Here is a 15346-nt window from a genome sequence, read left to right as displayed (position 1 = left end):
TGCAACTATTCAAGGTGTACTTTTTTGCTGTAAGAACAAGAGTTAAAGTTCAGTTTTTGTTTGGATTTGTGAAACAGAAATTAAGTCACTCATATGGTCTGGTTAATAATTAGCCAAAATTATACCACATCTGCTATGCAAAATTATACCATGTGTGCTATGCATTTTCATAGTTACAAAAAACCAAATGTCAATTTCAAGCCTGTGTGTGCCTTTTATAAATAGTTTAATCAGAAATTCATAATTTTGGTGAGGCACCACTTAAAGTATTTCTGGTAGTAACATTGGTTTTTTAAGATGCCAATGATGAATTTTTCAACAGCATTTTGATTTTATGTACCTTTCATCACAACACTGAATTACTTTTTATTAAATTTTAATTATTTATTTTCAGTTAATATCAGGTTATAAGACTGAAACAAAATTAGACTTTTTTTTCTGGTTTTTTAAGTTTATTTACTTTTTTTTTTTTTTTGCACTATTTGCATATAACTATATACAAATAGTGCCATGAGAGAGAGAGAGAGAGAGAGAGAGAGAGAGAGAGAGAGAGAGAGAGAGAGAGAGAGAGAATGTTCTTTCATAATAATTTCATTACGTGGTGAATTTAACAATAATTTTTCTCTTGCTACAGTGCTGTAATAACATAAAAACTAGGCAAGCTGGAGGAGTCTAATTATATTCAGTTCAATATTAATAACCAATGTTATTACACCATGGAAATCCACAGCAGAATTGGACAGGCGGCCACTGCGTTCGCCTTGCTCAAATGGTGTCTGTGGAAGAGGACCAACATTTCCACAAAGACTAAAATCCGACTCTTCCGGACTTTGATCCTGCCCATTCTTCTTTACGGATCGGAAACATGGATTTGTCTCAAGTTAGATTTGAACAAACTTGAGGTATTCCAAATGCGATGCCTGCGGCAGATCTTGGGCATCTCTCTTCGCGACCGCATCACTAATGATACCATCCGCGCCAGATGCCAACAGCAACCAACCATTGCCGACCAAATCCAGAAGCGAAGGCTTAGATGGTTTGGCCACGTATGTAGAATGGGCACGAACAGAATACCATCCACACTCCTTTGGAGACAACGACCCACCCAATGGAGCATCCAACGGACCGCGCCTAGGAAAACGTGGGCCAAGCAAGTGGAAAATGACTTGAAGAGCCGACGTCTCGACCTTAACCAGGCCAGGACTGACACCATGGATCGTAAGGTATGGAAGAACATCACAGAGCAAGTCCGAAACCCTGCAGCACCTACAGCAGCATACTGGTTGCGTGGCCAACCGCCTCCCCCAGCTGCCAGCTAAGGACCAAAGAAGAAGAAAAGAAGAAGAAGAATAACCAATGTCAAAACTGAACCGATGATAAACTGCAGAGAGAAAATTAACTTACCCTAAAAGAGGGCATCTTCGGCATAGCAGCCCTCAGACCAAGTCCAATTCCAAGGTTGTCTAATCCCAGTCCAAACACAGGCTCACTAGTGTTGGTATCAAAAAGACTCGATAGGGATGTCACAACTTTTGTTTTGTCTGTTGAACTACCCTTCTCTGAAAGGCCATCCGTTTCTGCAGATTTAATCTAAATAACAAAACATAAGTAATTATGAATAAAAATAATTGAATAAAGTGAGTAAACATTTCAACTCTTATTCAGAGGCACTGATAACGTGATAAACATGACTACAACTGACACTTCTCACAACCTGTTCATAAAAATTTATAATGAAAGATACAGATGAACGTATGTAGAGGAGAGAGAGCTTGATTACAGAAACCAAAATGTTATTTTATAATAGATGATTATACAAATAATTTTTCTCACAATTTTTTTTTTTTTTTTTCAAGAATAACCTAAAAGTGATTGCTTCAGAATAAGTTCAACCAGTTTATAATTAATTTTCTGATTCCCTTGGCTGGCAACACAGTATGGGTATTTAACATAACATATTTCTCTTAACATATTCCACATACAGATTGATAAGAGGAATAACTCAAACTATTGGCATAAACACATGAAAAATTGCTCCAGTGGGTAGCTCCGTTCAATCTATTAGGCCAAATGAACTACTCTCATTCCAAACTGGCATGGAAAACTTGCACTCATTGAATGCATTCAAGTGTTCAAGTATTCAAGTTTTTTCAGCCTGGTCTGTATTTGTTAACAGGAGAGACTGCTTCTACAGGGATGGGATACACTTAAATAGAAAGGGTGCAAGAATATTTGCTGATGCTATCGAGGCAGTGTTAGGTGGGTCAGAAAACTGCTAGCTTCAGGGGATACAAGGATTAATAGTTTAACAGTAGCCACTGGCAGAGGTGAAAGTGATTCTTGCACTGCTTCTATTGGAATGAGCAGCAGCCTGGAAAACAAGATGCAGGATATTTTAGAGACTGCTGGGAGTCATTGCGTTACAAGTAAACACATGGGTTGTGTTAGGGTAGCTAAGAACAGAAACAGGTGCATGTATACTTGAGTGCACACCAATGCTAGGAGTTTGGTAAATAAATTTGATGAATTTGAGGTATTGCTCAAAACATCAAAGGCAGATATTCTTGGGATATCAGAGACGTGGTGTCACACAGATATAAGGAATGCAGAACTGGAATTTGGGGAGTACAATGTGTACAGAAAGGATAGACAGGGCAGGAAGGGAGGAGGGGTTATGCTATTAGTTAAGAAACACATAAAATCCAAGGAAGTGAAGCCAGTCGACATCGCTGAACAGTGCAGTGTCGAGTCAGTTTGGTGTGACATAAGCATAGTCATAAACTAATGACTCTGATGAGTATAATAAGAAACTGTACAGAGAAATAGAGTGGGCCAGTAAATCAGAGAGTCTTATTATGGGGGATTTTAATTTCCCAGATATTGACTGGAATTTGGGAGCTGGTCACTCACACACTAGCAAGGCTTTTGTGGATTTATTGGATGATTGTTTTCTACATCAGCATGTTCGGGAGGCAACCAGAGGGTTATTACTGTTATTTGGTTTTTTTTTTTTTAGGAGCATTAGCAACTAAGGCCAAAATGCTCCGAGAATATGCGGTGGTCATTCCCTGACCCTTCTGCATTATCCGTATTTGGTGGTGACGGGCTCGAAACCCGGTCTAATCAAGAAGCTTGTGCTATGCAATGCTGCTGCTCCTTCCAACCTGGCTACGGAGGCGCCGCAAACAGAGGGAGTAATACTCTTGATCTGATTATCAGTAATGATTCTTCATGCATTAAGAATCTGCAGATAAAGGAACCACTAGGTGGCAGCAATCACAGTGTGCTGAAGTGGGATTTACTCAACGAGGTAACTACCATCAAGGGTAATGGGAAGGGTTTTTGCTTTCGTAAAGGCGACTATGATGGTCTGAGACAGTATTTAAATTCTGTACAGTGGGACCAACTGATGATGTTATCAACAGGAAATTCAAAATGGGAAGCATTCAAAGAAGTTATCTTGGAAGCTACTACGATTTACATACCAACTAAGAAATATTCTTCAAGGTTTAGGCATAAATGGATGTCAGAACTAGGATTTACATATCAACTAAGAAATATTGTTCAAGGTTCAGGCATAAATGAATGTCAGATAAATTAATGAGACATATGGCAGAGAAGAAAAATGCATGGGATACATATAAATTAATGGGTGACATGGTAGCCTATGATAGATATAAGCTGGTCTGTAATCAAGTCACAAAGAAGATATTAGTAGTAGTAGCATGTGATGCAAGAAAGCAAGTGTATGAGCTTATGCAGCATTAGCCAAAAAAAAAAAAAAAAAAAAATCACAGCATTCCCTTCAAATGCCTGTCCAGTTCCTCCTTAAATTTATTCAACCTATCAACTTCCACAGTGACAGATGGAAGTTTGTTCCAGCAATTAACCACCCACTGGCTAAAGGCAAATTTCCGCACATCTATTCTACATCTGTCCTTTCTTAATTTGAATTTATGCCTCCTTAGGTTTGTAATCTGAACAAGTGGAAGGATCCCATCAGAATTCAGCGTGCTCAACCCATTCAAGGCCTTATACACCTCAATCAGATCGCCGCGCAGGTGCCTAAGTCTCCAGCCACTGCAATTTACACAACGTAAACCTCTCTTGGTAAGAGGATCCCTTCATTCCCCCTCACCAATCCTGTTGCCCTTCTCTGTACATGCTCAAGCAAATCTACATACTTCCTAAAATGAGGCCTCCAGACCTGTATACAGCATTCAAGGTGTGACCTGACCATTGCCTTATACAGAGGGACAATCACCTCCTTTTCCCTGCTAGCAAAATTCCTATATATCATTGACAAAACCCCATGATCTGCCCTGGCAGCCTGTCTGAATTGTACAGAAAACTTCATATCTGACTGCACAATTACTCCCAGGTCTTTTTTCATTTTCTATCTCCTTAAGTGTAGTACCAAACAGTTGGGACATTTCTCTGGGTTTACTTCTGCCCATATGCAGTACTTTGCATTTGTCAAGGTTAGGAAGGCAAAATCAGATTATGAGAAATCCTTGGCAAAGGATGCAAAGAAAAACAGAAAAGAGTTCTTTACCTATGTAAACTCTAGAAGGAAAGGGATGAATCAGGTTGGTCCACTGGACATTGATAGTTCAACAGTTGAGGATCCTGCTCAGGTGGCTAAAAACTAAACGAGTATTTTGCATCTACATTCACACATGAGGAGTTATTTAGGAAGGCGTATGCCAGAAGTGAAGTAAACTCTGGCAGTGAGCTAGATGATTTTGTAATAACTGAGAGGAAGGTGGAGGAGAAATTGTTGAGGATAAACATAAAAAAGGCACCTGGGATGGATGGAATCTCTCCAGTTATATTAAAGGAGGCAACAAAGGAAGTAAGCAAACCCTTAGCCAAAATTGAGAGCTTCTTTGGACTCAGGGGAGAAACCCATAAACTGGAGATGTGCAAATGTGACCCCTATTCACAAAGGAGGATCAAAGGCTGACACAAGTAATTATAAACCTGTGAGTTTAACTTTGTTCCAGGAAAATTAATGGAGGCACCGGTTAAAGAAGCACTGCAGGATCATCTAGACAAGACTTCAGTTACAGCTCGGTCACAGCATAGTTTTGTTAAGGGAAAGTCTTGCCTGACCAATTTGATTGGATACTATGATGCAGTCACAAAAGAACTGGATGCGGGGAATAACTTTGATATTATATATTCGGATCTTAAAAAGGCTTTTGATACTGTTACACATGGAAGACTGCTGCACAAATTGGAGCAGTGTGGCACTGGAGGCAAATGGATAAAGAGATGGTTGAGGGGGAGAAGACAGAGAGTGGTAATCAATGGACACTGCTGAACGTGGACTAATGTTATTATTGGAGTTCCTCAGGGTTCAGTGTTGGTCCATTGTTGTTTTCTGTATTTATAAATGATATTGATGATGGTATATCAAGCTTAATGTCCAAGTTTGCAGACGATACAAAGGTGGGCAGGGTTGTTAAGGACACTACTGATGCTATGCTGCTGCAACAGGATCTGGAAAGGTTGAGCAGATGGGCTGAGAGGTGGCAAATGAAGTGTAACATTGACAAATGTAAAGTACTACATATGGGAAACAGCAACCCCCAGAGCAGCAATGTATGAACTCTGTGGTACTACACTGAAAGTGGTAGAGAATGAAAAGAACCTGGGGGTAATTGTGCAGGCAGATATGAAGTTCTCTGAGCAGTGCAGACGGGCTGCAAGAGTAGCTCATGGTGTCTTGTCAATGATATACAGGAATTTTTCTAGCAGGGATAAGGAGGTGATTATTCCCTTAATCTGGAGGCCTCATTTCAAGAAGGATGTAGAGCTGCTGGAACAAGTACAGAGAAGGGCAACAAGATTAGTGAATGGAACAAAGGGTTGCTCTTACAAAGAAAGGCTTAATTTATTTATTTGGGTTTTTTTTTTTTTTTTTTTTTAGGAGCATTAGCAACTAAGGCCATATTGCTCTGGGATATGCGGTGGTCATTCCCTGACCTTTCCACATCCTCCGTATTTGGTGGTGACGGGCTCGAACCCCGGTCTAATCAAGAAGTGTGTGTGCTACGCACTGCTGCTCCTTCCCACCTGGCTACAGAGGCACCCAGAAAGGCTTAAGTGTTGCAAATTACAGTATCTGGAGACTAGGCACCAGCAAGGTGATCTGATAGAGGTGTGTAAAGCCCCAAATGGTTTGAGCATGCTCAATGCCGATTGGATTCTTCCTCTTGCTCAGAATAATCACCTGAGAGGGCTTAAATTCAAATTGAGGAAAGACAGATGTAGGATAGATGTGCAGAAATTTGCCTTTAGCCAGCGGGTAGTTGGTTGGTGGAACAGACTTCCATCCCTTGTTGGGAAGTTGATAGCCTAAAAAAATTTAAGGCTCAGCTGGACAGGTATTTCGAAGGAACGGAGGGGTGAAATGGGAGTGGGGTTTTTTTGGTTTTTTTTTGGCTGATGCTGCATAAGCTTGCTTTCTTGCATCATATGCCTCTACTAATGCTAAGTGGATGTATATATGCCACATGAGTATCCCTCCTCATAATTTACATCTATGTCATTCTCAAAACAGTGAATAAAATAATTTTTCACCAGTTTAAAAATTTGCTATAAGATTTTGCAACAACATTTCTTAATTTCTTTATTAGTATGTCAAATGTACATACTTTAAAACAGCAGCTTCTGCCTATTTACTTCCTTTTCTTCTAATGTTTTTCAATAAAATATGTATTAATCTTTCACACAGAACTCCTATGAGTACCCCTGTAGTTTTATTATGCTGATCGTGTTATTATATCAATAATAAATTTCGATTTATACTTTGCCACCATGACACAGTCAGAGTGAATTACAGTAAAGTTGTAATACCTCGAGTACTTCTAGCCAGATAAGTTTACAGTTTCACTGTTTTATTGAAAATAACAATCAAGAAAACATGTGCATGGGTGTAATTCTTCTCTGGAGGTTTGTGAGGTTTCACACATATCCACAGAAATCACTATGGTGACAGCAGCAGCACATCTGTGTGGTGTATTTCTTTTATTTATTTATTTATTTTTTTCAATGAAACCCCCAAACAAGGAAGGTGTTAGAACCAATGTTAGAACAAGTAATTAGTACTGTGCAATTTGGAGACAAACATTTGGAGCGAGTGGATGGGTGAAATAAAGGTGCTTTTTACTTTTTTTTTTTTTTTTTTTGGCTGATTCTATATAAGCTTGCTTTAGTATTAGCAAAGGCACATGATGCAAGAAAGCAAACTTATATAGCGACATCAAAGAAAAAAAATAAATAAATAAATAACCGTTATTTCACCTACTCCCTCACTCCAAATGTTTGTCAAGTTCTGCCTTGAATCTATTTAAGCTATCAACTTCTACAACAGATGGAAGTTTGTTCCAGCAATCAATCACCCACTGGCTGAAGACAAACTTCCGCACATCTATCCTACAACCATCTTTCCTCAATTTGAATTTATGCCCTCTCAGGTAATTAATTATTCTCAGCAAGAGGGAGAATCCCATCAGCATTAAGTATGCTGATGGGATTCTCCATTCAAGCCATTCAAGGCTTTATACACCTCAATCAGATGCTCAAGCCATTCAAGGCTTTATACACCTCAATCAGATCACCTCGCAGTGCCCAGTCTCCAGACACTGTAATTTGCAAAACGTAAGCCTTTCTTCCTAAGAGCAACCCTTTGTTCCATTCACTAATCTTGATGCCCTTCTCTGTACTCGTTCTAACAGCTCCACATTCTTCTTAAAATGAGGCCTCCAGACCTGTATACAACTCAAGGTGTGGCCTGACCATTGCCTTATACAAGTGGATAATCACCTCCTTATCCCTGTGACAAGACACCATGGGCTACTCTTGCAGACTGTCTGCACTGCTCAGAAAACTTCATATCTGCCTGCACAATTACCCCCAGGTCTTTTTCATTCTCTACCACTGTCAGTGTGGTACCACAGAGTTGATACGTTACTCTGGGATTACTGCTTCCCATATGTAGTACTTTATATTTGTCAATGTTAAACTTCATTTGCCACCTCTCAGCCCATCTGCTCAACTTTTCTAGATCCTGTTGCAGCAGTGTAGTGTCATTAGTGTCATTAAGAACCCTGTCAACCTTTGTATCGTCTGCAAACTTGGACATTAAGCCTGATATACCATCGTCAATATCATTTATAAATACAGAAAACAACAATGGACCCAACACTGAACCCTGAGGGACTCCACTAATAACATTAGTCCACGAAGGGCAGTGTCCATTGATTAACACTCTCTGCATTCTCCCACCCAACCATCCCTTTATCCATAGCAGCAATTTGCTTCCAATGCCATACTGCTCCAATTTATGCAGTAGTCTTCCATGTGCAACAGTATCAAAATCCTTTCTAAGATCCAAATATATGATATTAAAGTTATTCCCTGCATCCAGTTCCTTTGTGACCAAATCACAGTATCCAATCAAATTGTTCAGACAAGACTCCCCCTTAACAAAACCATGCTGTGTCCGAGCTATAACTGAAATCTTGTCTAGATGAACCTGCAGTGCTTCTTTAACCAGTGCCTCCATTAATTTCCCTGGAACAGAAGTTAAACTAATAGGTCTATAATTACTTGTGTATCCCTTTGATCCTCCTCTGTGAATTGGGGTCACATTTGCACATCTGCATTCCAAGGAAGCTCTCATAATTATGGCTAAGGATTTGCTTACTTCCTTTGCTGCCTCCTTTAATATAATTGGATAGATTCCATCCACCCTGAGTGCCTTTTTTATGTTTATCTTCAACAATTTCTCCTCCAATTTTCTCTCAGTTATTACAAAATCATCTAGTTCACAGCCAGTGTTTAATTCACCTCTGGCATTCCCCTCCCTGATTAACTCATGTGTGAACATAGATGCAAAATACTCATTTAGTTTGTTAGCCACCTGAGCAGGATCATCAACAGTCGAACCATCAATATCCAGTGGACCAATCTGATTCAAGTTTAAATAGATAAATATCATAAGATATTTGCAGATCTAAATTATCCTTCTCCTTCCCTAACTAGCAGTTTCCCTGAACTCTTAGGGTATCCTCAATAATACTGGCAAAAATCCTTGTACTACCTTTGTTCGAATGAATAACATCTCTACAAAACAGATTTCTACTAAATACAAATGCGGCCACCCTGATAAAAATTGTCCCCCGCTAGAGCCTTGCAGATTTCCTCAAATCTCGAGTTAGTCCACAAGGCTTTCACAGCATACAGTCCCTCCTATTGTGTCTGAGCAGGATTGCAGACATACACATTCTGACCTAACTCACAGCATTTTTCAGTATAGCTCCAATATTTCTCAAAGAGATGGTCAGGTTATGTACGCTTAATATTGTTAGTCTGCACATGAATAATAATAATTCTCTCTTTATCTCCCTTAAAATCTGAGTGTCTGTCAGTAACATCATCAATTGTTGCTCTTGGCAAACACTCTGGTCCTAGACCACCTATCTTTATTACATAAAATGTTACCTTTTTCCTTGACAGTAGAATTACCCAGTAAAAGTAGACCACCTTCGACCAAAGCAGTCTGCACTTGACTATTATTTTCTGGGTCCTGAATTGGGAATGCATCACTTGGCAGGTCAGGAAATACTTGAGTCCCTGATGAGCTCCCAGTTACATTTGTTTCTAGGGCAAACATCTGTTTCTTCAGTGACTCAAATTCTTCTCGTAACACACCAAGTTGTAATCTGAGATGGGTACAATCCTTACATCAGTTTCAAAGAAAAGAATCGCCAGATGAGTGAGGTCTGGCTATTAAACCAGCCTTACACAACATGCCACAGGCTATGCAAACAATGAAGCAGTGAGTCATACCAGAAATGCCAGCAGGCATTTCCATTTGAGTCCCAATGTCCCTAGATTTTGTGTTGTAAGTGGATCTTGTAGCAACCATAATTTAAGTAAAATTTGAACTTTAAAAAGATTACAAAATTAAAATTTAAAATATATTATAGAATTTATGCTAACAAAATATTGCAGAATTCAAACTGTTGCCAAAACTTAAATCACTAAAGAAGTTAAATTTAAGCTACCGAATGAAATATTACGAAATTCCCGTCAAAATATCGATGACAAAGACTATATAAATATCAAGCCGTACCTTTCCAAATACTTCACTAAATACCAAAATAAACCAAACTACATCACTATAAGAATTCAAACTATATATAGCTACAGTTTAGTATATTAAAATAAAAAAAAACACCTCAATTATTTCAAAAACTAACCTGCAATTAAGAGCTTCAGAAATACACAGCTACACACTGTAGCACCAATGAAAACTACAAATCACATTTAGCATATTAATAGAAATTACACCTTCTAGGATTAAAAACATATCATGGGTATGGTCAATAATTTAGCTGATGACTGAAAATTTCAACCCCATCCAAGGTAGAAAACCATGCCCGGAAGAAACTAGGTCCCCAATTAAGAGCTTCAGAAATACACAGCTACACGCTGTAGCACCAATGAAAACTACAAATCACATTTAGCATATTAATAGAAATTACACATTCTAGGATTAAAAACATATCATGGGTATGGTCAATAATTTAGCTGATGACTGAAAATTTCAACCCCATCCAAGGTAGAAAACCATGCCCGGAAGAACCCCCCCCCTGCTCACCCAGTTTCAGAGATATATTAAATAAGAATTATCCTACAAAACTAGATGCATCCTTCTCATGAAGGTCATATATTTCTATTACTAAAATACATATTTTCTTGGTCTTATTTATACTCTGTCAGGAACAAAGGAGTTTACAATAAATCATGAATATAAATATTAATTGTATTTAGCAGTTAGCTTGAACCACAGTCCACTCAGAGCATGTGCTACTGCACTCCTGCTCCTGACTACTTGGCTAGGAACCATATAAGTGCAGGAAGAATCACAACAGACAAAATTCAAGAAATTCAGGGAAAATGTACCTCCTAATCCTCACTGATAAGAGATCAAATTATCTTACTGTCAGTAAAGGATTTATGGGTGGCAATAATAATTTTTTCAAATGTTCACTCTCTAGTTTATAAAATTTAATTTTTCAAAATGCTTTCATAAAACTAATTTTATATTTGTAAAATCTATTTAATCTAATAATTATCTATTATGAATTGTTTATTTTCCCAATTCATGTGTAGAAATCATGTGATATAAATTAACAATTATAATCATTAATTATTTTTGTATGGCAAGCAGCATGCAACAACATATGCTAAGTGCACAAAGCGATATTCATTCCATGCACTAAGGCAGTGGTGCACAAACTGTGGGGCGTGACCCCCCCCAGAAGAGTTGTGGCAATTTAAATAAATTTATTTTTGGTGTACATAAAAGCTAAAAACTTGTTATTAAAATTACTTTTTCAATGCTGTATAGGTGTAGAGAACTTACTACTCTAATAAAGTCTCAGATAAGAATGAACCCTACTGCCTACCGTGTTGTTTGTTTGTTTGTTTGTTTGTTATTTGGTTTTTAGGAGCATTAGCAACTAAGGCCATATTGCTCCGGGATATGCGGTGGTCATTCCCTGGCCTTTCCGCATCCTCCATATTTGGTGGTGACGGGCTCGAACCCCGGTCTAATCAAGAAGAGTGTGCTATGCACTGCTGCTCCTTCCCACCTGGCTACGGAGGCGCCTCTACCGTGTTGGGAATAGGCCTTAATTTGCTCACTGGCTATGGACGCATATTGTTATGGACAATATGGACTTATATTGTTAATACTAGCAAACTACAGTGCCTGAGGACCGGAATCAATTGACCCAAATCTATCACTGAATTTATACACATTCTGGTTAGATGGTGGGGCTGCATTAACAGGAGAAAATAAAGGTTTAAAAGGCCAAGTAGAAGGAAATTACTCCAAATAGTTTTTAATCATTGCATTATATATAGGGAATGCATGAGTAGCAAAGGAAATGCAAACTGAATTGTACGAGGTTTTGAAAGATGTGATCAACTTTATTAAAAGTAGAAGCTTAAAAATAATAGACTTTTCCCTATACTTTGTAATGAAATGGGATTCGCTTATGAAACCACTTCTTTTATATATGAGAGAGAGGTGGCTGTCCAGTGGCAAAGTGTTGCAACGTCTTTGACTATAAACATAAAGTTTTATTGATTTTATCAGATAAAAATCAGAACCATGCTCAATTATTTACATATCGAAAATGGCTTGGAAACCTTAGTTACCTTGTTGATATATTTGAAAAACTTAAATGATTTAAATTTAAGTCTTCAAGGACAGGAAACTAATATTAATACTCAGTGATAAAATAGAAGCTTAACCTTTAAAAAATTAAATTGGAGCATAATAATACTGAAATGTTCCCATGCTTTTCTGATTTTGTTAATAGAAATAATATTGACATTTTACAATGTAGGGATATCATTGCCACCCACCTAACAATGCTAATTAAGAATTTAACCAAACAATTTAATGTATTTCCAGAAAAAAAAAAAAGCTGTATTGGATTCGTGATCCCGTTGTTTGTGAAATTTCTTCATGTCCCGAAATTACCACTGAGCAAAAGGAAGATCTCATTGACATGTCATCTGACGAAGCAATAAGTGCTTGTTTCAACACTACAACTTGTGAAAAATTTTGGCTTTCTCTTCAAGACGAGTCTCAAGAATTATCAAAAATGGCGCCACAAACATTGCTAACTTTCAGCTGTGTATTTATGTTTGGGTGGTTTCTCAAAATTAACAGCTATAAAAACAAAACAGTATTCCAGACTTTATCCAGAAAATGACATGAGATTAGCAATTTCAAATATGGATCAAATATTATTGGTTATCCAGGCTCATCCTTCTCATTAATTGTTTTGTTTTGTAATTGTTCATTTTTATTGTTTTGCAATTTTAATTAAAGAATAAGAATTTGATTTGTTGTTTTTTGCTGTACTATATTCAATTAAAATATTAAACAATTATTTTAATGTGTAAATTAAAAAGGAGACTTTTTTTTTTTTATTCCTTTCTCAGTACTCTAATATAAGTTTCTATTACACAATTTATAAAATTGCCATTTTTGTTCTCTAAAAATCTTGTCATCCTACCTCGGGGTTTACATTGAGGGGTCGCGTCAATTTTATATTTAATAAAGGGGGTCGCAAGCGAAATAAGTTTGTGCGCCACTGCACTAAGGAAACAAATTAGAACTATGTTTAAGGCCTAGGTCATACACAAATCTCAGTTATTCCAGCTGTCAAGCATTTTTGGAAACGAACATATTATATTTTAGAAAACATCCTTCCATCATATCTATGGGATAACTGCTGAATTATAAACTTTCACTCTACAAACTCATTTTCACAAAAGTTCGATGTTTGCAAATTGAGATGTTATTGTACTGTACTGACCATAGTAGCAAGAATGATTGAGAATTTTCAACAGAGAGCTAATTGGTAGCACTTACATTCTTTTACAAGTAACCGGCAATTGAGAAAAACTGCCTATACAATTTGAAAGTTTTATTTGGTCTAACCTAGTATATATGTAATACAGTATAATTAGTACAAGATATTTAACACACACCTACTTTATCATATGATAGTATTTTTACCATACCAGTGTGTTTATATTATATTTTATCTGGCATATTGAATTTATATAGTAACTGACCTTGCATTTTGGTTCTAATTTAAATAGTACATATTACATTATTTAATATGACATGGGAGAGGATTTTAATTTATAGATATATTCAGCCAATTCATTCTTTCATTAACTCAAACCAAAAATATATCATCCTAAATATAAAATTTTGTGTATTACAAAATTATTGTCTTGATTCCGGTTCTTTCATAAATATTAGACCCATTTTGACAGAAAATGAAAACCTGCACCAAGCTTTGACCTCAACACTAGCAATCACATAACTAAATGAAACACGAATCCTAAGTATTCAACCAGGTGGGGTGTGTGTGGCAAAGTACTGTTCTCTCTACAGTTGCACTCAAGCTCTTTCTTGTGTATTTAAACTTTACTTCATATGCATATGGCAAAAGTTCCTAATCACCCCTAAAGACTATGCACTCAGTGCCATATGCTATCTAACATTCTAATGATATTACCTAGAATTCAGAGTTGCCTCAACATTTAATGTTGAAGGTGCTGCCTTGGCTAAGGTACCCCCACCCCAACCCTGTCAGAATCTTGGACTTACCCGGATCTTATCTTCACCCCCATACTCTGCCTCAGCAAAAGAAAAACCTTTGTTTTACTTTTACCAAGATCTGTAAGGCAAGAACTGATAAGTATGTGAAAAACTATAACTCATTAAGCAATACATAATGAAGCATTCCTTACCCATACAAATGGGTAAGGCATGTCAAGATTCCTGTCAACTGCTCTACTTAGAGAAAATTAATACACCGCTCTCCAGTCATACTGCAGAGTTTCGGGAGTGGGATGTGACCTGAATTATAAGACAACCATGCTATAACTGATGCCTACAAATTTTCTTCAATTCACTGATTCTTGCTCCAAATGGACTCTGAATATATACACGAGTGAAATCCGACCATATCTGCGATATTTATCGCACTCAATTCCGTGATTCCATGCATTAATTTTTTTAATCCCACCTGCAGACCACTTGGGATGGATTCCTACTAATGTGTGAACAAATGGATTTTTCAAAAATTATTTATTTTCACAGAAAAGATGTAGAAATAGATACATAATTACATAAAAAAAAATTGAAGGCGTTTATCTGATCACTTCTTTAAAAAGTCAGTAATTTTTTGTTGCTATTTTTATGGGAGAATCGTTTTTGAAAGATCATATTTTTTAAAGACACTAATTACAAAATCTTTACTTGCTCAACCTCCTACTGTGCCTCTAACCACCCAATCACAGTCTCTAAGCCTTGTACTGCTTCCTGATCCATGGGAACTTCAATGGGCGGCTCCTCCAGTTCTTCCTTTTCCCAATCACTTCCATTCGTCCTTTTCTTGTTGGCGACGCTTTCAACAATGTTTTTGTCAGTTAATAAGTGACACACTAATTCTTCTTTGTCAATATCAACCCACTGATCGATCATATTCTCTGTGATTTCCTGTTCCTCAAGGGCATCTCTAACTGCCTGTATATCACAATGTATAGCAATTTGTCCACTGTTTTGCTCTTTATCGGTCACACTTTGATTCTCTCCATCAGCTGTTGTCAGAAAACCACTTTTCTCCAACAATTTTGAAATATATCTTCCGAAATACACTCCCAAGCAAGATCAATTTCGTATGCTACTTTCTTTAAATTTACCACCTTTAGAAATTCAGGAACATCACCA

The 15346-nt window shown here is 37.4% G+C and overlaps 1 protein-coding gene across 1 annotated transcript in view; it reads right to left on the bottom strand.

Annotated features, from left to right (window-relative positions):
- Positions 1 to 15346, bottom strand: part of Set1 (SET domain containing 1) — a 334241-nt gene that overhangs the window by 169173 nt on the left and 149722 nt on the right. The window contains 1 exon segment of the mRNA XM_090389307.1: positions 1405 to 1590. Coding sequence (XP_090245433.1) covers positions 1405 to 1590 — 186 coding nt within the window.

Source organism: Mastigoproctus giganteus, chromosome 2, assembly GCF_048544385.1.
Source record: "Mastigoproctus giganteus isolate SK-2022 chromosome 2, ASM4854438v1, whole genome shotgun sequence".
In the NCBI taxonomy this organism is placed as follows: Eukaryota; Metazoa; Arthropoda; class Arachnida; order Uropygi; family Thelyphonidae; genus Mastigoproctus; species Mastigoproctus giganteus.
This window is presented reverse-complemented; position numbering and strand designations above follow the sequence as displayed.